The sequence below is a fragment of the Ctenopharyngodon idella genome, chromosome 7, assembly GCF_019924925.1.
Source record: "Ctenopharyngodon idella isolate HZGC_01 chromosome 7, HZGC01, whole genome shotgun sequence".
Classification (NCBI taxonomy): domain Eukaryota; kingdom Metazoa; phylum Chordata; class Actinopteri; order Cypriniformes; family Xenocyprididae; genus Ctenopharyngodon; species Ctenopharyngodon idella.
Window position 1 is genome coordinate 44,316,221 of NC_067226.1, and position 25,496 is coordinate 44,341,716.

At 36.6% G+C, this 25,496-nt stretch overlaps 1 protein-coding gene across 9 annotated transcripts in view; it reads left to right on the plus strand.

The window, feature by feature from the left end:
• Positions 1-25,496, plus strand: part of neo1a (neogenin 1a) — a 177,958-nt gene that overhangs the window by 141,374 nt on the left and 11,088 nt on the right. For 6 of the 9 annotated variants that reach the window (XM_051900843.1, XM_051900844.1, XM_051900841.1 and 3 more), the window contains exons 8-19: positions 1,552-1,777; positions 2,890-3,044; positions 7,596-7,744; positions 9,161-9,299; positions 11,491-11,540; positions 15,693-15,837; positions 18,050-18,160; positions 18,242-18,436; positions 19,762-19,857; positions 24,325-24,557; positions 24,668-24,806; positions 25,271-25,378. In XM_051900843.1, coding sequence (XP_051756803.1) covers positions 1,552-1,777; positions 2,890-3,044; positions 7,596-7,744; positions 9,161-9,299; positions 11,491-11,540; positions 15,693-15,837; positions 18,050-18,160; positions 18,242-18,436; positions 19,762-19,857; positions 24,325-24,557; positions 24,668-24,806; positions 25,271-25,378 — 1,746 coding nt within the window. The remainder of the gene's footprint in view (positions 1-1,551; positions 1,778-2,889; positions 3,045-7,595; positions 7,745-9,160; positions 9,300-11,490; positions 11,541-15,692; positions 15,838-18,049; positions 18,161-18,241; positions 18,437-19,761; positions 19,858-24,324; positions 24,558-24,667; positions 24,807-25,270; positions 25,379-25,496) is intronic. The other 3 variants (XM_051900837.1, XM_051900839.1, XM_051900842.1) reach the window with 3 other exon arrangements.

Sequence of the window (25,496 nt, forward strand, 5' to 3'; positions counted from 1 at the left end):
TTGGCCCAAAGCAGACTTCTTACGTGTTCGCCGTGTTCAGACGTCGGTTGCCAGAACCGATTTACTGGTATTTTTGAAAAGGTCCAGTTCACATATAATCTATTAACAGTAATTTACTGGTAATGTACCGCTAAAGACTGTGTGTGAAAGGGGCTAATGTGGATAAATGTGGATAAACAGTTCAGACAATTTGTTCTTTGAGTTTGAAATCAGTTTAAGACATTGTTGAGATCTCTTCTGAAACTCTAGAAGAAACTATTTGTTTTAAGATATTGTCTCTGGTGCTGTGGGGTGATCGAGCTTAATCTGGTTAGAATAGAAACAAAAAACGGACCATAGTGTTACTGGTTTTAAACATTTTATTACCTACTCGGTCTGTTGTCAGCCACACTCAACAAATCACATTAGGATGACACGGTAGATCAATCATACATATGATGTTTGATTAATGTTCAGTCCTTCCACAGATGCTTCTTTCAAGGTATACAAATGAAACACAGTTTATTTAATTCAAAGAGTTGCTGTTGCCAAAAACACAACTTTATTGCAGTCCACAAAAGCAAATAATCTTGACACATTTTTAGAGCTGTGTCTCAAGTTTCACTCTCCTGAAGAAAACAAGAGTCAGACGTCCTTAGATTTAACAACAGAAGCCTAATCGTGAAATCTTCTACATACTGTATCTGTGTGAAGATCATTGGACTCTGCCTCAGTGTTTTCTGGAACTTCACTTAAAGGAATAGTTTTTATTCATTTACTCACCTACAACCAAACCCATATGACATTCACAGAAAGTCTTTTTTTTTTCCCAGACAATCAAATATATTGCAAAAAAATGTATGCAAATGTATATTCAACTTTGGCATGTAATCAAGTGCATTTGGCATTGACAGAAAATGTCGAATACTGACTTTTTCTATTGCAACCAGAGCTTCTAAAGGGAGCTGCAGTGATGCGATGACTTTACAAATTGGCGATTGGCTATTTTATTTCGGAGGCAGGACTTATTCCGCCATATTGCGCTTTGCGCTTTCTCCCATTCATAAGTAATATGAGTGCGCCGTCTTTGTATATCTAAAGTCTTTGGATGCAGTTTAAAAATGCACGTGTGGGTAACAGACATGGTGTAGTTTAATATTTTTGTGAATAACAATGTACATTTTTTGTTCTAATTTCAAGGTGAACTGTTTTAAATGTGAAAAATATGTTTCCTGCAATTCAGCTTTCCATCATTTTTTTCCACTTCAGCTGTTTTTCTCCATGCAACTACATGCTTGACATTTTTCCATTATGATTGCATTTTTCATGTTTCTTTGTGATTATTTCATGGTTTTGTTGATTTCCTGTCATGGAAGCCATTGTGTTATGTTTTTTTTGTTTTTTTTGTTTTTTTGTTTGTATTTTTCTTTTTATGTGTTCCCGCTGTTCTGTTCTCCTTTGTTTTGCTCTCCATCCCTCCCTCCCTGACTTCACTATCCGCCCCTCTCCACCCTTTATTTCTGCTTTCACTCACCCCGTCCACTCACACCACCCCACTGTCTGCGCTCAAAGATGTAGCCATCCCCTCACCCCCTCCTACCTCACTGACCCGTGCCACTACTGACCATCTAATGCCAGGCTCCAGAGGCGGCGCTGGTCCCACGCCCTCCGCCCCCCGTGACGTTGTGGCCTCCCTGGTCTCCACCCGCTTCATCAAGCTGACCTGGCGCCTTCCTGCTGAAACGCATGGAGATGATGTCACCTACTCCGTCTACTACAGCCTGGAGGGCACTAACAGGCAGGGCATTTATGTGTTATACATACACTACTGTAGTTTTTTGGAAACTTAAAATTTATACTTTTATTCAGCAAGGATTCATGAAATTAATTAAAAGTTACAGTAAACTTTTGTAATGTCTTTTTCAAAAAAATGTATCTTTTTAAAAAAAAATGTATTACAGTTTTTCACAAACATATTGAGCAGCACACCTGTTTTCAACATTGATAATAATCAGGAGTAATGACTGGAGTAATGATGCTGAAAATTCAGCTTTGATCACAGGAATAAATTATATTTTAAAGTATATTAAAATAAATAAAAACAACAACACTATTTTAAATTGTAATAATATTTCACAATATTACTGTTTTTCTGTATTTTTAATCAAATAAATGCAGCCTTGATGAGCAGAAGAGACTTCTTTCAAAAACATTAAAAATAGTAATGTGTCCAAACTTTTAACCGGTACTGTGTGTATAGATATATATATAGATATATATATATTAGTATTTAACTTGTAAAGTATTTATTCATCAAATTTTAATGATTTTAATTATCTTTAATTATGATGCCTTTAATAATGATTATTTAAATAAATAATTGTATTAGTATTCATTTTTTTACCATTTAAAATTTACTTTTACTTTAAAAAATAATGAAATGATGAATCTAATTATACTTCACAAAAAAAAAGTCAAGTAAAACATCTAGATGCATAATGTAATGAGAATTTTTGTGCTTACTTGTCATTAAATAATATAAATGAAAAAGAGGCTTAATTTTTATAAATAAATATAATATTAAATATATGTAAAATAATATAAAATATAACATTAAAATGTAATAAATATTATATAATACTTTTTATTTAAATTTTGACTATGTAGTGAAATGTGACGTTTTTCGTGACATTCATACTCCAAGAAGCGTTTAATTATGGATGCTATTGATTATTGTATTCTGTTCATTTGTTGCTATTATTTTAAGTCGCATGTTGTTCTTATTAATATTTATAATGCAGTTCTGTATGAGCTGCTTTCGACTACAGAAAAGTAAGAGAAGCTTTGAGCCAACAAATCAGCAGTCAGATCCTGTTTCAGTCTCATATGACGTTTCTCTGATCTGTATAGGGAGAGGATAGTGAACACCAGTCGTCCAGGAGAAATGCAAGTCACCATTCAGAACCTCATGCCAGACACCAAATATGCCTTCCGCGTGGTGGCCCACAACAGAAACGGGCCTGGAGAGAGTTCAGCGCCTCTGAGGGTAGCCACCCAACCTGAAGGTAAGATCTGCACTTCCAATTTGCCTACTTAAACTATGCCATAAAAGTATGTACTGTTTTTTGTGAAGAAAATACATACTTTTGAGGGTCTAGCTAGCAGAAGAGTCTTCTTGCGCTTGAATGGTTATTAAAATGCGCACAAAGGAATCAAAAAGTTTAATTTTATAACAAGTATCCGATTCCTTAGCTATCCGATTCCAGAATTGGAATCAAGTTTCGATTCCCAATCCTAGTGGCAAGTAGACATGTATTAAGTGGGATAATGTACATCCAGCTGGTTGTTATCGCAAAATAAATCCCTTCAGGGTGACACAAGACCCTCCACTTCGCGTCAAGGTTCTGATCACCCTGTCAAGGTTTATTTTACGATAACAACCGGCACAATGTATATTATCCCTTATACACTCACCGGCTCCTTTCTTAGGTACACATGTTCAACTGGTGATTTAAGTGACTTTGAACGTGGCATGTTGTTGTGGTCTGAGTATTTCAGAAACTGCTGATCTACTGGGATTTTCATGCACAACCATCTCCAGGGTTTACAGAGAAAAAGAGAAAATCTCCTGTTAGCGGAAGTTCTGTGGGCGAAAATGCCTTGTTGATGTTAGAGGAGAATCACCAAACTGGTTCAAGCTGATAGAAAGGCAACAGTAACTCAAATAATCACTTGTTACAACCAAGGTGCAAAAGAGCATCTCTGAACACACAACACGTCCAACCTTGAAGCAGATGGACTACAGCAGCAGAAGATCACACCGGTGCCATTCCTGTCAGATGAGAGCAGGAAACTGAGGCTACAATTCACACGGGCTCACCAAAACTGGACAATAGAAGATTGGGAAAATGTCACCTGGTCTGTATTTCTGCTGTGAATTTCAGATGGTAGGATCAGAATTTGGCGTAAACAACATGAAAGCGTGGATCCTTCCTGCCTTGTATCAACGGTTCAGGCTGCTGGTGGTGTAATGGTGTGGATGATATTTTCTTGGCACACTTTGGGCCCCTTAATACCAATTGAGCATTGTTTAAATGCCACAGCCTACCTGAGTATTGTTGCTGACCATCCCGTTACGACCATAGTGTACCATCTTCTGATGGCTACTTCCAGCAGGATAACACACTATGTCACAAAGCTCAAATCATCTCAAACTGGTTTCTTGAACATGACAGTGAGTTCACTATACTCAAATGTCCTCCACAGTCACCAGATCTCAATCCAAAAGAGCAGTTTGGGATATCGTGAAACAGAGATTCGCATCATGTATGTGCAGCCGACAAATCTGCAGCAACTGCATGATGCTAATATGGACGATATGGACCAAAATATCTGAGGGATTTTTTCCAGCACTTTGTTGAATCGATGCCATGAAGAATTAAGGTAGTTCTGAAGGAAAAAAGGTGTCCAACCTTATACTAGCAAGGTGTACCTAATAAAGAATGTATATTTAAGTGCTTTCGGGATGTTTTTTGAGGGAAATTGCAGACACACATCATTCACCTGTGTGTGACATGTCATTTCCTTACACAGAGAAAACTCTGGTTACTGTGGGGCTTGTAAGGTTTGGGAGTAGCTTGAAGCTGAAAGCTTGAACGAGAAAAATTAACCATAGGTCATTCAAAACGACAAACATTTACTGGTTGTAAAACAGAGAAACTGTTAATTATTAGTCTACGTCTCAAACCACATTCATCTACGCAGAGGAGCAGAGCCAAAGCACAACCAAAACAATGTTCTCCGCAGTACGCATGCCGTTTTATTTTTTTTTAACTGCTAGAGGGCCAAAAGTTGCATAGTGTAGCTTTAACATACTTATCTAATCAGAATATGTTCAAATGAGATTTATGGAGTAATTAAAATCTGAGGTTTACTGGCTTAACAGTTGTGTGTGTTAGGAATTACGCTCTGACATATTTCAGTGGGCAACAATGCATGAAATCAAGCTTACGCAGCTAGTGTTTATGCTCACGTACTTGTCTGGAGTATGTTTTGGGCCTAAGAGATTATTCTGAACATTTTCTCTGGAGGTTTTCTTTCCCAAAACCTCTCCGATGCCTCAGTTTAAAAGCTCATTATAGAGGTAAGCACAAGTAAACAAACACCTGCTGACTTTTAAGCAAACACGCCTCTTGAAGGTATATGGCCTGACTCCATCAACATGAAACATTATCAGCCCAAACACAGCACAGGGTAAGCTGTTTCTGGGTCAGACCTGCTCCTCTGTGCGTCCTTGGCTGTGACTGCTATAAGCACTTTATAATGTGTGTTAGCGGGAATCTGGCGCTCTCGGGAATCCTGCTGCGTGGAGATCAGCCTCTGAGGCCGACACACATATAGCTGCGAACATTATGAATGAATCTGAACACAAGTCATCTACACACACTCACACACTCGTAGAACGAGCTTAATCCAGTGTAGGCGCCTCATCCCATCCTGTAAGACATCAGTATCAAAAGCAGGCGTTGATGTTGGACAGAACGGATGTCTGTGGAACTGAGATAAAGCGATTTCTCACTCAGATGCCAGAAATGTGTGATCAAAGTTTGCAAAATGATTCATGTAAAACACTGAATACTGTTTATATTAGAGCTTGAATATGAAAGATAGTCCAGTGTAACCATAACTGGATGAATATAGTCAAACAGTTGTTGCAGACATGTGGCGAAGTGGCTAGAACTCAGGAGGTTTCTGGTTCAAGTCCCAAAAGGAGATATTTTGAGGAGCGTTCATGTTGCTCTTTGCCATACAGTGAAAGTATGTATTTACTGTAGTGAACAGAGACTGTCATGTTCCAGAAAGGACATAAAAGCACCAAAAAGTAGTCCATACTATTTGTGGGCTATATTCCAAGTCTACTAAAGCCATATAGTCAATTTGTGGTGATTTTCAGCAAAAGAAAATGACCTATATTGTAGTCTCTTCCTCACATAAAGCTATTATATGACTTTAGAAGACTTTGAATATAATGTGTGAATCATACGAACCATTTTTATGATTCTTTTTTGTCATTTTTTGGACTTGACGGTCCCTGTACTTGACGGTCCCCTTTGAAAAAGTGTGCTTAATTGTATTTAATGTGCACTTGAAATATTAAAAATATATATACTTGCAGATGATATAATATTAATGAAATAAAAGGCCACTTAAGTGTCATGATTTTGTTTCTTAACACACTTAAGTACACTTTAAAAAGTGCAATTTGTAATGTCAAATTAAAAGATTTTTCTGTAAAGTACATTTTAAATAATTATGTTTTAATAATCTTTTTGTGGTGCTTTAAAGAAATGCACTTATTTTGACGTTGACTAACACACTAAAGCACATATAGGTATTTTATAATAATTTGAAATGTGTATTATTAAATATTACATTTAAAGTTGATATATTTTAAATGCACTAAATTGCAACTTCATCAAATGTGTAATTACAAATATATTTAAATACATGACATACAAGTTTTAATAGAAATTATATATCAAGTATATTTTAGTTTACTATTAATGCTTGTCAGTACATCCATATTTCAAAGACAATAGAGGTAATTATGGGAAATTACATATAAAGATGTAAGTGGACCAAAAAGTTCTCTATAGTACAGTTAATTGCATTAAATATAAATTTAAACTATAATTAAGTGTTCAAAAACAGTATATTTTTTCCATAATAAGTACTCATTTTAAAAGTATGCCACAGTGTACTTCTTTTTCACTAGGGTGGTCACTGTTTTATGGAAAAGAGCAGCGTGAACATTATTCATAATTTCTTCTGTTGGGTTACATGGAAGAAGTAAAGTCACATGGGTAGTAAATTATGACAGAATATTTAATTTTTGGTGAACTATTCAGACTTCTCCAGTGGGATTGTCCCTTTAATAAGTGTCACTTTGGATAAACGTGTTGGCTAAATGAGTACTGGCCAACTTAAAAACTGGCCAGTTGTTTTATGTCCATGCTATTTAAATTATATTATATTTCATTTAATGTAGAGCTCAGTTTAGATTGGCCCTACATGATGAGTCCCTGAAGGCATGTCAGTTGTGAGCGTGTTGGAAAACAACAGATTTAACGGACACTCATCGGAGCCTATAATTGAATGTAATGATTCATGACCCTAGCAAGTAAACAAAAGTTAAGCAACATAGAATCTCATTTTCATTCTCTCCGCTCTGCTGAGCAAATTAAATCACGTCAATCCTGCAGCCTGAGCTGGCGTGTGTTAGTCTGCTTTCTGCCAGAGGTGTCTGCCGACACACGCCACTGACATATGCTCAGCTGAGAAGAGATATCACCCTCTCTGTTCAAGTCAATTTCAAAGTGCTTTATTGGCGTGACTGTTTTACAAACCGTATTGCCAAAGCATCAATGGACATATCAGAGAAAAACAGGGACAGACAAAAGGTGCCAGTAATAAAATAAATAAAAAAAATAATAAAATAAAAAATAATATCAAAATTAAATTAAATTAAATTAAAAATGTATAAAAATAAATGAATAAAATGCAGTGCTTTCATAATGTTGTTTTTCTAATTTTTCTCCATTCTTTCTATTTAACAGTCCAGGTTCCTGGTCCTGCTCCAAACCTACATGCAGTGGTCACGTCCCCCACCACAGTGAGCCTCAGATGGGACATGCCCCTCATAGGCAATGGCGAGATCCAAAACTACAAAATCTACTACATGGAGAAGGGCATGGACAATGAGCAGGTAAAAGCGGACCCCACCTCCATCATTTCATCGTTTGATGTCCAGAGCACAAGCTGTGGATCTGTTTTAAGTCAAGTCACCTTTATTTATATACCCCTTTATATATCCAATCTAATATAGATTGTTTTAAAGCAGAAGGGATAAACAAGAAAATAATGATTCAATGATGCAAACACAGTTCAGTTCTGCTGTAAAGCAGCTCTAAAACACAATAGTGTCATTGTTCAGCTGAAGTCAGTTCAGTGTTGATTCAGCTCTGTTCAATAACTGTATAAAGTCCATCAGTTCAATTCAGCTATAAAGCAACGCTGGAGAAAACCGTGATGTCATCGTCCAGATCAGTTCAGTTCTCATCCAATAGTGTCAGTGCAGACAAATCAATAATATTACAGAATATTAGGTGTCCCCGAAGTCATATTTTGATTATTTCTACACTAGCGGAAACAAATTCTTGTCCAATTCTAAATATAAATACATGTACATGTTGTATAAGAATGTGTTTTTTATAGTATTTGAAGACATTTTAATTTATTAATTTAGCAGATGTTTTTATTTAAAGCATATAAAGTATATTATGTATATAGTATGTAAAGAAGCATAGAGTATATAAATATATGTAAAAAAAATAAAATAATGGATCAAAGATAGATAAATAAATATGTTAATTATTAATAAAATCTAATTAATTAAATTATTTTTAATGAAATTAATCAAATATTTTAAATGTATTACTTATCTGTAATAATTAATATTTTTTTGTTTTTATCCAAAGCATTGCAGCATATACAATTAATTGTAAAATAATAATAATAATAATGAATAATAGATCAAGATGAATAAATAAATTTGTAAATGTATCTGATTTCTTAATAAAAATCAAATTAATTATGAATGAATTTTTAATGAAATTTATCCAATATTTTAAATAATTTATTACTAATCTGTAATAAAATAATATTTTTATGTTCTTATCTAAAGAGTTGCAGTGCAGAGTATACAATTATATGCAAAAAAACAAATGATAATAATAAATTATGAATCATAGATCAAGATAAATAAATACATAAATATTAATTATTAATACAGAATAAAATTAATTAATTAATTGTTAATGAAATTAATACATTTTTTAAATAATTTATTTAAAATTGTCTGTAATACTGTAATAAAAGTATATTCTATTTTTTATATATATATATATATATATATATAATGAACAAATTAAAAAAAAAAATACAATTACATATTAATATTCATATTGTATACACGTATATTTATATCATATTTATATCATGAAAATATCTCTAATTATCAGTATCAGTCAAAATATTTAATTTTCTCTATCTGTGCAGTGTCAGTGTACAATAACTCAGCCATTAGCAGCCTATATCTGTAATATCTCTCTTCTGTCATCAGGATCTGGATATGAACACACTGTCCTACACCATGACTGGACTGAAGAAGTTCACCGAGTACAGTTTCAGAGTGGTGGCCTATAACAAACATGGACCTGGAGTCTCCACTGAGGACATATCCGTGCGCACATACTCTGATGGTACTTTCAGTAGATCTTCTCTTTTTACTTTGTCTTTCCACCACTCTGCTCCAAACGAAGTCGTTCTTTTAGCTCCTCAAAATAACCACAATAAGGTGTATCACCCTACTAGGCAATAAACCAACTATCATCTATATCCCTGTTGTAGTTGCATCAACAGATCAATATCAGCAGGGTCCAAAATTACTTTATGCCATATCTGTCAATAGTGAGTGAATTGGAAAAAAAAAAAAAGAACAAAAAAATGCTGGGCATAAAGATTTGTTACCACCCATGAAACTGTATTTTGTAGTTATTACTATATACAGTGCTCAGCGTAAATGAGTACACCCCCGTTGAAAAGACATTTTAAAAAGACTTAACATTTTAAACAATATCTCAATGAACACAAAAACAATTTCCAAAATGTTGACAAGACTAAGTTTAATATAACATATGTTTAACTTATAACATGAAAGTAAGAATAATAATATAACTTAGAGAACAAAATTTTCAGTTTTACTCAAATTAGGGTGATGCAAAAATGAGTACACCCCACTGAAAGTCTCTGGAGCAAAGCTAAATTTTAGACTACAAATGTCTAATTGAACAAGAATTCAACCACAGGTGAGTCTAATTATTCATTACACAGGTGTCCAGCAGACAGCTGACTATAAAAGGGTGTTAAAACCCCTTCCCATTTCATGCTGTCAGCAATGGCACCACATGGAAGAGAAATGTCACAAGACCTGAGAAAGAAAATCATTTCTTTACACCAGAAAGGTGAAGGCTACAAGAAGATCAGCAAAGCTTTACTTATCAGTCAGAATACTGTAGCAAAAGTGGTACAAAAATTGAAAAAAGATGGAACTGCAACCATCTCACAGAAACGTCCAGGTCGTCCACGGAAGTTAACACCTCGACAGGAGCATTTTCTGATGAGAAGGGCTGAAGAAAATCGGCATGCAAGTTCACTGCAGTTATCTAAAGAAGTAGAAAGCCAAACTGGGGTGACTATTTCCCATGACACAATACGGCGTACACTGCAGAGGAATGGCATGCATGGGTGCCGTCCACGAAAGAAGCCTTTCCTAAAGCTCAGGCACAAAAAAGCCTGCCTAGAGTTTGCCAGGGCCCATGCTGACAAAGATGAAGACTACTGTATGTGCTGTATCAAAACTGTATGGCGTCGCAAAGGTGAGGAATACAAAGAAAATGCATGGTGCCTACAGTGAAACATGGTGGTGGCAGTGTCCTTATGTGGGGCTGCATGAGTGCTGCGGGTGTCGGGGAGCTGCATTTCATTGATTGCATCATGAATTCACAGATGTACTGCTCTATACTGAAAGAGAAGATGCTACCATCACTCTGTGCCCTTGGTCGTCGTGCACTTTTCCAACATTACAATGATCCTAAACACACATCTAAGGCCACTGTTGGATTTCTGAAGAAGAACAGGGTGAAAGTGATTCAGTGGCTCCTGATCTGAACCCAATCGAACACCTATGGGGAATCCTGACGAGACAAGTTGAGCATCACTCTCCATCCAGCATCCAGTCTCTAAAAGAGGTCATTCTTGAAGAATGGAAAAAGATAGATGTTGCAAAATCTCGCCAACTTAGAAGACTTGGTGCTGTCATTAAAAATCATGGAGGCCATACAAAGTGCTAGATGTAGTAGTTTTTGTTGTGGGGTGTACTCATTTTTGCATCACCCTAATTTGAGTAAAACTGAAAAATGTGTAATCTAAGTTATATTATTAACCTTACTTTCATGTTATAAGTTAAACAGATGTAATATTAAACTTAGTCTTGTTTTATGTTCATTGAGATATTGTTTAAAATGTTACTTTTCAAAGGGGGTGTACTCATTTACGCTGAGCACTGTACTTCAACTGGCACTCGTGAGCTTCTAGCCATCTGTTAAATGTTTTATGCTCACTGTAAAATTTGGCCATTTTTCTTATGGTTATTGCGAGGTGGCATCAACTATCTTTTCTAAATTGTGTTAGTATGAAAATAGATGCCAGAGTGGAGTTCTATGAGAAACATTGTCATTGACAATGGTGAAATATACAGTTTAATGGTTATAAAAAACTATTTGACTGCTCAGTACTGGCATTAACCAATCAGAATGCAGTACAGCATGAGCCATGTAATACATGTGGATAAGACATCTCAGCTGTGAACTAAAGCTGTCCTCTTCTGCTCAGTCCCCAGTGCTCCGCCACAGAACATGACGGTTGAAGTGCTGAACTCTAAGGTAAGGCTGTATGACGGTGTGGTGAAGAGTACAGTAGCTCTGATGAAGACGCTCAGCTGTTGCTGTGATTTAACTGCAATGAGCAGCACATCTGTGCACTGTCACAAAGCTTTACATCCTCATTTATTCTTCCCCTGTGTTCACCTCCCCCTCTTTCTCAAGATACAATTTATATTTGTCTAGCTGCCGGGGAATATGAGTCCTCCTCCTGTTGTTTTTATTCATGAGTGTGTTTATTGTTCTAGTCATATATAGACAAGCGTCTTTGGCTGTGATAATGCATTTAGCACTATTATTTGATAGTGTTTGCTAAGGCAAGAATGCCCTTTGCTTTGCACATCTTTACAGTTTGAATAAACCCCTAAGCCTAAGTATTAAAGTGCCCATATTAGGCTATTTTAAAGGTTCCTAATTTTGTTTTGGAGTCTCCTACAATAGGTTTTCATGCATCCAAGGTCAAAAAACACTAATTTTCTCATAATATACATTGCACATCACCTCATTTCTCAAAGAGCCTGAAAAGGACTACAACATTATAGATTTATTATTATTAATTATTGCCACGACTATTTTAGAAACAATTATAACTAATAATAATAATAATAACTATTATTAGTATTTTCTCACAATTAATGATAAATAAATAAACAAAACAAAACAAAAAACAGTGTTGGACAAAAAATGCCAGTGATAAAGAATAAATTTAAATAAAATTTGTGATTGTTTTACAAGTGTGTGTGTGTGTATATACACACACACATACATACATATATATATATATATATATATATATATATATATATATATATATATATATATATATATATATAAAAACACTTGAATTTTGGTAAGTTTAATACAAAAAAGCAACATTTTGAACAAAAAGCTGAGAAAATCATGACTAAGCAATGCTTCTATTGCTTGTTTCTGCTTCTTTTTTGCCTGTGTTTTGATTCGTATCTGTACTCTTTCAGAAGATGCGTAATAGCACCCCCCACCATATAACAGTGGAAACATCAATGGTGGGGAAAGAGTTAATATATCGGCAGCCGATAATATAGTTTACATTTTTTTGACAATATAACAATCAGGCAGTTGAGATTTGTGTTGCACTTTATTTTACAATACATGCACTTACAGCGTACTTGCATAGGAAAAAGTACTGGCTAATATATAGCAACTACATGTGGTAAAGGGATAGTTCACCCAAAAATGAACATTTTTGTCATCATTTACTAACCCACAAGTAGTTCCAAACCTGTATGAGTTTCTTCCTTCTGTTTAACACACAAAAAAATAGGTATTTTAAAGAATGTTGGTAACCAGACAGTTGACGGTAGCCATTGACTTCCATAGCAGGAAAAAAAAAACACTATTGAAGTCAATTGCAAATGTCAACTGTCTGGTTACCAACATTCTTTAAAATAACTTTTTTTAACTCACAAGTTTGAAACAGCATGAGGGTGAGTAAATGATGACAAAATTGAACTATTTCTTTAAGGTGAGGTTTAGAGGTAGGTTTAGGTTTAGTACCTAGTTATTACCCAGTAATTGTTATCACTATAATAAGCACATAGTATGTACATGTGGAACAGGATGGTACAGTAAAGTGTGATTATATAGTACATGCTGTGAATGTACTGTATGTATCTGGATGATAGAAATAAACACAATATTAAAAAAAACATTCAACAAAGACTTTAAAGAGCCCATCAATAGGCATTGTGGGTGTACACAGATCCACACACTTTCAAGCCTTTAATGGGTTTTATGGCTCAGTAATTAGCACTGAATAATAATGACGGCTTTACGTCCCAGGCAGAAGCTTTTTTTCAGTTTTGTATATTGCATGAGAAGATGGTTAATTAGTGGGCTCCTACGGACTGTATCGGGTCCCCTCGCATGGCTCTGGGGTGCTACGCAACAGACGGGGGGAATTCAATCTGGGTTTGTATAATGAACACACTGACTTATATACGAGGCCCACTCTGTACCACCATGCACCCCTGTGACCCATAAGTCAATTAAAACAAGTTTGTTTGGCTGAAAACACAAGCAGTAGTTAGCGAGGTAAACTGGAATTGGTAGGAAATTGAAATACAGTAATTGGTGCAGATTTAATTCGGTTTATTCCCTCATGGCCCGTGAACACGGCAACTGTGGATACTATTAATTAATTCCCCACCCACGCTGGGCGGCCCCTCTCCCTGCCTTCATTATCCCAGCAGGCACCGCAGGCCCTACAGCGAGCCTCCTCCATCTATCCTGAGCTGCATTCCCGCAGGCTCCTCTACACTTCACAGCTTTATCTATTATTCATGGGTTCGGTGCAGGCCAGCCTCTGCTGCTCTCCCAATGCCCTCTGCTGCAGGACTGATATACTTGCACATGCTTTATGTGGAAGACGATCACGTTCTCTAATGGATGCCTCGGGGAGACAATGACTTGGGTTAGATGCCTGCGCTCAGGCTTATTATTATGGTGGCTTTGCATGTAGGTGCCCGGAGGAGCTGCTGAATAAATGACAGCGCTAATATACTCACTGCGTCAGATATCCTTTGCGAAACCACTTCTATATAGTATGAATATGAGTAGTATGAATGAAATTCGGACATACTGTCGGACGTCCTGGCGTGTTAGTGAAATGACGAGGAGAGAAGAGGATCAGGATACAGGACTAAAAATATCATTACCTTTCAAAGGATCCTAATGCTAGGAATATAGTTATTTATTTTCAACAATGTGAATGTCTCAGTTGAGCTTTATTTATTTGTATTCGGTACATTTCACTGTGGATTCTTTGGTAAATCAGTCGCAATTTCGGCGCAGGCTTTGCAAACAGACTTTTACAATATGGACTCGACAGTAATGCAACAACATGTAAGTAACTGAGTTAATTCTAATGCCTGATCTGTGACCAGTGATTTCTGATATAAACGGTCAACTTCACATTGTTTCTCTTAGTAGGAAAAAAATAATCTGTTATTTAAACTGTGATTAAATTATATATAGAAAGCAATCAAAGAACGCTTCCTTTACAATCGCTGGAGCTGTCAATCAAAGTTTATCAGTGACTGAGTTCTGGACTATAACTCTTGTTATATTCAATGAATCTCTTAGTTACATCGAGTTTGTACTGCTAGTTATGATGAAAGCATTCGTTAGTGTGCAGAAATTGAGTTAAAATGACGAAATCACTGCATTCAACAACATGTCTGTGATCGGCTACAATGCTCGTCACTGCAACCTTTCATGCCACAATCTAAATATAATGCCATAGATCTAAATTTAATGTTATAATCAACACTTTATGCGATTAGTTAACCTTGAGTTCCACATGTAATATTTAGCTATTTCATAGGCAAAGATGTTAGCCAATCACAGCAGTGGGCGTTTACACTGAAGTCTCACAGCAGACACGCCCTTAAAACAGAGCGTTCAAATCCGAGGGCTAAAATCAGGGTAGGAAAAATGCCTTTTATTTTTAAATTATGACAATTTTTGATGTAAAAATCATACTAACATTATAGGTGCACCCCAGGAAACGTTATAAAACAATGTAGTTCATGACCCCTTAAATTCGTTTAAATGAATTATTTAAAAAAAAAAAATGGTTTGAATGAATGATTCAATGACAAATACATTTTTTAACAGCCATTTGTCGCCACCTACTGTTGTAACAGTGTAATCGATACAATCGTTATTTGAAGTGTCAAGTTCAAATCACTATAAACTTTTATCCCAGTACTTCTGTGATCATTTAAATATTTGAAACACAGAAATAATGATACTGTGCGGTTGAAAAGGGTGTTTGTGAAGCTGTTTCATACCTATACCTGATAAATGCTTTCTTTTTTCTATCAGCAGCAGCACAAACGCAGATCTGAATGTTCTGCTGTGATTTTCTCAAAGGTTTAATAGACATGGCCGAATCGTTGTCATTTAGGAATGAGATCATGTGGGTTTTTGAATCAAGAATGTGATCTTTTAACAATTAATTGTGCAGCTCTACTACTCAGCTGGCATTCTGTTACTATATAGTCAGGAAGTATACGATTTTGGATGCAGCGACTTTGTTTATTGCTGTAGAAGGAAATCGAAATGTGTGATACTGAGGATATGTTTTGGTTTTCTCAACTGTTAACTTTGTAGAGCATCATGATCAGATGGCAGCCTCCACCGGCGGATGCTCAGAACGGTGAGATCATCGGCTACAAGATCCGCTACAGGAAGGGTACGAGGAAGAGCGAGGTGGCGGAGATTACTTCAGGATCGCAGCTCTATCAGCTCATAGATGGTAAGCTGAACAATATGTCAAACTCAGAAGGACTGACAGATATTTGGTTGTTTTCAAGTTATCATCGACCTCGGCCAAAAACTTTGCCACTTGGCCCAATGAACAGCTCAGTTCCAAAGTCTGCTGACGGACTTAACAATACAAAAATATGTTATTGTCAGTTTGGTTACTTTGAGTTAATTTAACATAATTAAAAAAAATGACACATTTATTCATGCGCCCTGATCCTATTTGAATAATTAATTCGTGTCATGTAATTAATTTGGTTTTTTTTTTTTTATCTAACAGCCCCACCTTACTGTAGATGCTGACAATAGCGTCACCCATTGAATAACCCATATTGGCTGAGCAATTTTTTTTTTTTTTTTAGAAGGCACCAGTAAATTTTGTCCTTACCCATGTATCGGCTCTAGAAAAATTTCTCAGACATATTCCAAAATGGATGAGCCTGCAAAAATACAACCTCAAGTGACAAACTCTCTCCATTAATGAAACAAAAGTGAAAATTAAATTAAATCCAAAATAGATTTCAACAGCTTCATGGGTGTCATGCTGTGGTTGGCATCAAAGAGCATAATGGTTGTTTTCTGTTCCAGTTGAGTTGAGATGAGGAGATGTTTGTCAGTTCAAAGGCTTGAAGTGGAGTGTTATAAAGAGACGTGGGTTGCTATATCTCACAAGGCCATAGAAACAGCTCTGCCTTTTCATTCGACGCTTTAAGCAGATGCTTATTAACATTTTAAAGCAATTACGATCTCTGGCGTATTTAAAGACAGCAGGCATTTCCCGCTATGGATTCAGTGAGTTCTCATATTGCGTCAGTCTAGTGTGATACACAGTTGTAGAAGCAGACCTTTATAAATCAGTACTCTAGGCAATGCTGTAGCGTGTAGGTCAGTATGTTGTACAGCAGAGCCGGTGATGATGATGATGTGGGGGTGGTTATCGATTTTGTCTCAGTAAATGACTTGAGAAACACACATGATTGAAGTGTCTTTCTGTTTGCTTCCAGAGAAATGAGTTGACTGGTTGATTGAGATGTAGTACTTTACCTTTACTATTGCTAATACTTGTGGTAAACAGCTCTCTAGAAACCACCCAGAACATCCTAGGAAGCCCATAGCAATGTGAAAAACTGTACAAATGTAGTTAAAGGGACATTTTACCCAAAAATAAAAATTATTAACCATGATTTACTCACCCTCAAGCCATCCTAGATGTATATGACTATCTTCTTTCAGACGAACACAATCGGAGATATATTTAAAAATATCCTGGCTCTTCCAAGCTTCATAATGGTAGTGAATGGGGGTCGAGATTTTGAAGCCCAAAAAAATACATCCATCCATCATAAAAATAATCCATAAGGCTCCAGGGGGTTAATAAAGGCTTTCTGAAGTGAAGTGATGGGTTTTTGTAAAAAATCTCTATCCATATTTAAAACATTATTAACTATAATAACTAGCTTCCAGCAGGCTGCCGTACGCATCGATTTGCGGCGGAAGAGTGACCTCTGACCCGATGCATGACGTAATGACGAACGCGGAAGCTCAGAGGATAGAGCAAAACAAAACACCAGTCACGAATTAGAAGTATAAAACGAGAAATTTTAATAAGAAATTTCGGAGGATTTCGATATCAGAGAAGAGGAGCTTGAGTTTGTTGCACAGCCCTATTTATTCGAACCGCGAGAGGCGTCTAAGCTTACGATATTCCTACATCCTCATCATACATCCCGTCATACATCGCGTCACGGGTTACTCTTGTGGCGCAAATCGACTTGCGCAATATGCGTACAGTCATCTGCCGGACGCTAGTTATTTTAGATTATAAAGTTTTAAATATGGATATTTTTCTTACAAAAACCCATCGCTCCGCTTCAGAAGGCCTTTATTAACCCCCTGGAGCTGTGTGGAGTACTTTTACGATGGATGGATGCACTTTCTTTGGCATCAAAATTGCGGCCCCCCCCCATTCACTACTATTATAAAGCTTGGAAGGGCCAGGATATTTTTAAATATACTGTATCTCCGATTGTGTTCGTCTGAAAGAAAAAAAGTGGACACACCATGGATGACTTGAGGATGAGTAAATCAGTTTTCATTTTTGGGTGAACTATCCCTTTAATTTGTGCCATTTTAGCTAAAAAATTGTTTCACAAAGCTTGTACGTATTTGTAGGCCTGTATTGAGGTGGTTCATGTATTTTTCAGGTCTGCAGCGAGGCACTGAATACATGTTGCGAGTGTCTGCCATTACGGTCAACGGCACGGGTCCAGCCACAGATTGGACCGCTGCCGAGACGTTTGAGAGTGATCTGGACGGTAAAAACAGGCAGACATCCTGTGAATACTGGTGCTTGATTAGGATGACAAAGTGTAATTTGGCATGTTCTTTGGTTTCAGAGACCAGTGTGCCAGACGTCCCCAGCTCCTTACATGTGCGGCCGCTTGTGAACAGCATTGTAGTGAGTTGGACACCCCCGGAGAACCAGGACATCGTGGTGAGGGGTTACACCATCGGCTACGGGATCGGCAGCCCTCACGCCCAGACCATTAAAGTGGACTACAAACAGAGATACTACACCATTGAGAACTTGAGTAAGACCCTTCATTATAATAATGCTGCTTTGCACCCAATACAGTTCTGGCCAAAAATATAATTAAAAATAAATGACAAATATATTATAAATAGCACATATTAAAGAATTATATATATATATTTATTTTTTTCAGATTAAAAATATATTTCGTTTATGAATAAATATAATACAAAATTTGGGGCAATAAGGGGCAAGAAAATACAATTTCAGTCTTCAAATACATTTTGATTCAAAATAATTTTTAAAGTACTTTTTGGAAAAAATATATATATACTGTACATTTGAATTGAAAATAATTTGAGTATAAATTGGGTATAAAAAGGTCGAAATAAATAAATAAAATAAATTTAAAAAATAACAAAATAAATGAACATATTAAGTTTATATTTTTAAAAAGAAATTACATTAAAACAAAATTTATATTACAAAAAGGTATTTTTTTTATATTTTGATATACAATTTAAATTTTTTAATACTATTTATTTATTTATTTATTGCCATGTTGGACTATAAAAAGTGGTGTGGAAATAATTTCATTTGGTATAGCATAATAAAGTCAGTTTGATTTAGTCATATCAAAGAAATCAACCAACCAAACAAACAAAAAATTAGTTTATATGTAACTATATGAAGCACATAGATTACCTGACAATATGTAGTGTTCTGAAGCACATGAAATGTAAATATCTCAATGTAAATGATTATGCGAAAATACTATGACAGTACCATGGTAATGATTTGCAATACTGTGCTATTTTGATGTCTACTAGGATATTGAATTATTGTCATATGCATAAAAGATGGCTATGAATACCATGTTATTACATTTCCAAAAACAAACCAACAAAACAAAAACATCTTATTGTGATATGGTACATGTACAAACATGGATTTCCCTATATTGCAATATCCTAAAACCTGCTATAATACCACGGCATGTTTTGGAAATGTCGGTAGCGTTTAATTAACATTCATTCACACCTTCATCACACAAACATGAAGTACTGTAGCACCCATTAAGTAGCTCTGTTGCCTGTAAAAGTGAATTAAAAGAAACAGAACTGGGTAAATGGATTGTGGGTACTCCAGAGTGGGCGATTTACCCCTCTCTCCAACCCATTGTAATTACATTTGAAGGAACGAGAAAAATAATCATCAGAAGAAACAACATAATTTAAGTTTTCGTAATTTGTCTAATTACACAAGAGCGAGAATCAATAATGGTGTTTAAATATGCACCCCTGCTAGGATGATGAATATGGTTGAAGCTCTCAGTGGAGCTGCGGGCTTGATTAGCTAAATGATTGGCTTTCTCCCTGCCAGATCCCAGCTCGCACTACGTTATCACACTGAAGGCCTTCAACAACGTGGGGGAGGGAATCCCTGTGTACGAGAGCGCCATCACACGACCCCAATCAGGTAGGTCACGGCCGGCACCACACAGCCTTATAACTACAGCTCCAACGTACTCGTCCTGTATTTCCTCATCAAACATGCTTGGCATTGTTGCATTCCTAAAATGGAGGATGATGCCACATTTACTGTAAAATAATGTTGCACCTGTCTGTCTGTTGAACAAGGGATTTTAATAAGAACTCAAGAAACTTGATGGATTCTAAGCCGTGTCTCTTAAGTTTCTGTTTCATTTCTGTTCTTTCTAGGTAATCATATTCATGCTACGGTTATGCATAATGGTTGAGTGTTGTTCTCTCATTAAAGACCTTCATAAGAGTTCTCCAGTAGACCCCAGTGGTCTCTAATGCTTTTCTTCCTAGCAACCAGAGGAATTCTCATGATTATGAGATGCAGATAAAGCCATCTGCACTTCACAACTGAAGCGCTGCTTAATAGCGCTGCACATGATGGAGATGCAGAGCTTTGATTAAACACTGCTCTTATCCGACATACAGGAACATCTTAACATGACAGGAAATGAGTCACTCCACCATTGAAGAGCATGCTGACATGGCTCAGTAGCATTGGCAATTAACAATTTAAAACACTGGTGATGTCATTATTGTTCATGGGAAAATAGACATTTTTATCATCTGCAGGGTTAAATGTTTTCCTCATCCTGCAAGTAAAGATTTTTTTGAGCAGCTAGAAACATTTTTGTGCAAAATTAGGGTTAACCCTAAAAGTCCCGCAAGTGGAAACACTGCTTTAAAGGATTAGTTCACCCAAAAATGAAAATTCTGTCATTAATTACTCACCCTCATGTTGTTCCACACCTATAAGATCTTCGTTCATCTTCAGAACACAAATTAAGATATTTTTGATAAAATCCAATGGCTCAGTGAGGCCTGCATTGACAGCAAGACAATTAACACTTTCTAATGCCCAGAAAGACTTATTTAAACCAGCTCATGTGACTACAGTGGTTCAACCTTAATGTTATGAAGCGACGAGAATACTGTTTGTGCGCCAGAAAACAAAATAACGACTTTATTCAACAATATCTAGTGATGGGCGATTTCAAAACACTGCTTCATGAAGCTTCGAAGATTTATGAATCTTTTGTTTCAAATCAGTGGTTCGGAGCAGGTATCAAACTGCCGAAGTCACGCCCCCCAGTGGTGAACCATTGAAATTTCAAAACACTTATGACGTAACGAAGCCTCGTTTAGTGAAATCACGTGACTTTGGCAGTTTGATACGCGATCCGAACCACTGATTCGAAACAAAAGATTCGTAAAGCTTCGAAGCTTCATGAAGCAGTGTTTTGAAATCGCCCATCACTAGATATTGTAAATAAAGTCGTTTTTTTTTTTTTTTTTTTTGCCGCACAAAAAGTATTCTCGTCGCTTCATAACATTAAGGTTGAACCACGTTACATGAACTGTTTTAAATATAACTTTGGTAGCTTTCTGGTCATTTGAAAGTGTAAATTAACTTGCTGTCAATGGAGGCCTCACTGAGCCATTGAATTTTATCAAAAATATCTTATACTATTTTATACTATCTTGACAAAAAACGTCGTCGGAAAGGTCTGAGACTCAAGGTTCCTTATTGGTGTACTGTGTTGTGATATGAGTGACAGAAATGTATTAATTTGTTACAGGAGATCGCATCAAAAAAATGAAATAGAATGTGTGGGTGTCACCTGGTGGCTATTTTTGGTATAGCGCCAAAACAAAATCTCATAGGAACTTAAATTTTTGTGATATCAACTTCAAATTTGGGACACAACTTGGTTAGACATATAGCTTTGATTTTATAGCAATTTAAAAGTAAGAGCCCTGCCCTAGGTGACAGTTAAGGGTTAAGTGTCATCTTAACCAGTATTTTATCAACATGCTTTTTTAAAAAATTCAAATTGAAAGGTTTTGGACATATATAATTGTTTTTTCCCTTTAGAAATGTTTTTTGAAATACACATTTAAATGTTTTGACTACTATGATAGACAACTGCATTATTTTGTAAAAAAATTGCAGTTTTCCTTTTTTAAAATGTATTTATTAGGTTGCAGTATGTCTGATATTGTGATAGCGATTTAAAAACATAAATTCCAGGTTTGTTGTGCTTGTTTGTAGGGCTGTACAGTTTGGCCAAAATGTTGTGATTATATATCAGTGTGGCTATATAATAATAAAAATATCAAGAGAACTCGATACACAAGAAATGAAATAGGGAAAAACTGAAGCTGGCCACTTTCTGAGCACTGGATGATTTCTCACCTGCCGTTTTGATCAATGGTACACTTTTATTACCTCCCAGCATGCAATGTGGTACATGGTATTTCTCATTTCTCCTGGTTTACCTTTAACTGAACTCAAGGGAGCCTGCTGCAGGGCTTTGATCTCCTTACTCTCTTACCCATTCCTTCATATATAAGCATCTCTTCCACCATTAGAGAGAATGTTGTAATATTTAGTAACAGGTAAAGGTGACAGTTTTGCTTTTACCAGGATATACAGACATGTTTAGCATAGAAAAAGAGATTCTGTTACTGAACGTAAAGCTGTATGTGTGCCCGATGAACGAACTACTGTTTGCTAAAGAGTGCATTACTTTGCTTTATAGGTGTATTGTTTTGTTAGGCATTGCATGCTAGTTGAACAGTGAGTCCGTTTACATTCCGCTTTTTACCAGAATTCCAGGGAACAATCAAAGCTCAATCTCACATAGTGCTCACTAAGAGGCTGTGTGAAAGAGGTCTGCTTCATCACTGGAAAATAACCTGTTTTTTTTTGTTTGTTTTTTTTTTGTTTTTTTTCACTTTTCCATTTGAAAACGGCAAGAAAAAAAGTGTTCTCATTTTCACACATATAAAAGCCAGTGAGCATATTTTTCCCACTCCAAATTGTTATTCTTGGGGGAGCGTTTAGAAAAACAGGTGATTTAAGGCAGGCAAACAGCTTTAAATCTATAAAAGGATCAGACTTCCACACTTATTTTCTGTGCTCGAATTTGACACTATCATATCAGCAAACCTGAGCTGCACAGTACATTGACATTATTTGAAAGATTTAGCTTGATATAAAGCTGTGGAGAAAAATTTTAAAAAGTGCTTCTCTAATGCCTTGACCTAGACAAGGTCATGGTTTCCACAGCTCAAATAAAAATTAATAGACACGAAAGAAAAATGAAAACCTTTTCTTTTGCTTCTTCCTGTGAACACATTTGATTAAATTTCAGTGAAAGCAACAGATCTGCATACTTATGAGTTTGATGTAATCCTGATAATTCAATAGATTTTCCAACCTTACAAGAAATATAAGGTGTAATAAATTTAATTACGATTTTAAAATTTGATTTTGACATTTACAATGCAAACTTGTGCTTTATAAACAGGTCTTCTGAATCTAAACAATAGGTTTATGTGAAGAACAGACCAAAATGAACCCAAATTTCATGAAAAAAGGAAATCGTATAGGTTTAGAATGACATGAGGGTGAAAAATTACTTTCAGTAGACAAAAACTTCATTAAACAGTTTTGAAAGTTACATGTGTTCTAGGACCTTTATCTAAACACTAAAGCCGCATTTCACCTGAAATTACCTGGAACAATTTGTCCCAGGAAATTTTTTACCCCCAGACCTGTTGCTGTCTGCGTTTCCATCGCGGTCTAAAGAACCATGAAGATTAGGCAAATTAGTCCGGTGACATAGGACTGCGTGCGACTTTCCGGTTCCTGCTGGATTTCTTCCTCCACGCGACTTTTCAGTTCTCGCTGGATTTTGTCCTCCGCAAATATAAGCTTAATAAAACCTGAACCTCAGTGTCGGTCCATCGGTCGTATTTTTAAACTCCAAGTCCCACTAAAAGTACTACCTCGTGAGCAGGGACTTTCTGAGGGGGAAATTTTTACCCAGAACTTCATTTAGACCCTGGTTCCTGCGGTCGAAACACACTGAGTACCACCTCAAAGTCCCTAGTTCCTGGGGAAAGTTCTTGCGGTGGAAACGCGGCTTGAGTCTATCCCTCACAGCCTTGTTTTCATCCAAGATGAGGACTAGCCTGACTAAGGTCTATCAGCTTATAACTGTTTTGCTCAGAATTCATTGGCTGTGCTCTGTATTCCAGGCTTTGTGTAAATGAACACTCACTGTCTTACAGATCATTTCCCTTCTTTATTTGTAATGTAGCTGCTAGTGAACCAAGCTGATGTAGTTCCTTGACTCATTGTAGATGTAGTTCTCTGTAGCTCTGGATGGTCTCATGATATCCTGTTCTAATATAATATTTTCTCTTTTTCTCCTTTCCCAATCCCACTTCCACATTCCTCCCCTCCTCACTCCCATTTTAACCCATTAACCCGTTCTCCCCCTTCGTTACGTGTCTCCCGTCCTAAAACCCTCCCCTTTTACGTGTAATGGTGCTCACTTTTTTCGCCTTTCACCTTTTTATTTTTGCCATGGGACATTGTGTAATTTGCTTGCAGACCCCATAGACCCTGACGTTGATTTGTACGAACTTTTCCATGCTCCATACACTCCAGTACCAGACCCTTTACCCATGCTGCCTCCTGTGGGCGTTCAGGCGTCCGTTCTGAGCCACGACACTATCAAAGTCACCTGGGCGGACAACTCGCTGCCCAAGAACCAGAAGATCACAGATGCACGTTACTACACAGTGCGCTGGAAGACCAACATACCTGCAAACACAAAGTTTAAGGTATGGTTAACAGAATCTATGCTGCTCACAGCATCTGCCTGTAGGATAAGGTGGCGAAAGGTGGATCATTTTTAGTTGTAACATCACTGAAATGGATTTATTAATTGTAGGTGGCTAATACCACCACCCTAACTCACACGGTGACGGGTCTTAAGCCCAACACCTTGTACGAGTTCTCTGTCATGGTGACTAAGGGCCGGAGGACCAGCACCTGGAGCATGACTGCACATGGAACAACTTTTGAAACAAGTAAGTACTCTACATGGAGCAGGTTGCACGTAGTCAAGGGCACGAGCCTTTCAAAGTATATTCCTTTGGCCATGAGCATGGAATGACACATTCGGCATGTGCGCACTATCTAGTGGACTTTGTTTTGAAACGCTCAAGTCATTCATACTCGCAGATGTTTTTTACGTCAGTTACGCCACATGGACAGTGCACCAACCATCACGAAACGCAGATGGCCGAAGTATACTTTGGGCTTTAGAAATGAACTCTTTGCGTTCATGTTAATTTTAAATAGTTTTGAAAAACTTGTATGCAATTTTTCAAGAAATTATTCAGTTTAATAACCCATCAAGAAAAAAGTAATAACAATAAGCTGCTTTTTGGCAGTTTTGTTGTACATGTAAAGGCACTTAATGAGCATTAAACATCAAGTGTGAGGGAATTTCTGCATTTGTAGTCTTGAATAATTTTGTCTTTCTCCCCAGCCCCAAGTTCTGCACCTAAAGATGTGACTGTAGTGAGCAAAGAGGGACGACCACGAACCATCATCGTCAACTGGCAGCCACCTTCAGAAGCCAATGGCAAGATCACAGGTAACAATGTAATATTAAAAATACAGCACCAGTTATAGACAGTGACAGTTTGCCTTAAACCCCAGTCACACTAGACTTTGAACACACACAATTTCTATGGACACTGCAACAGTTATAA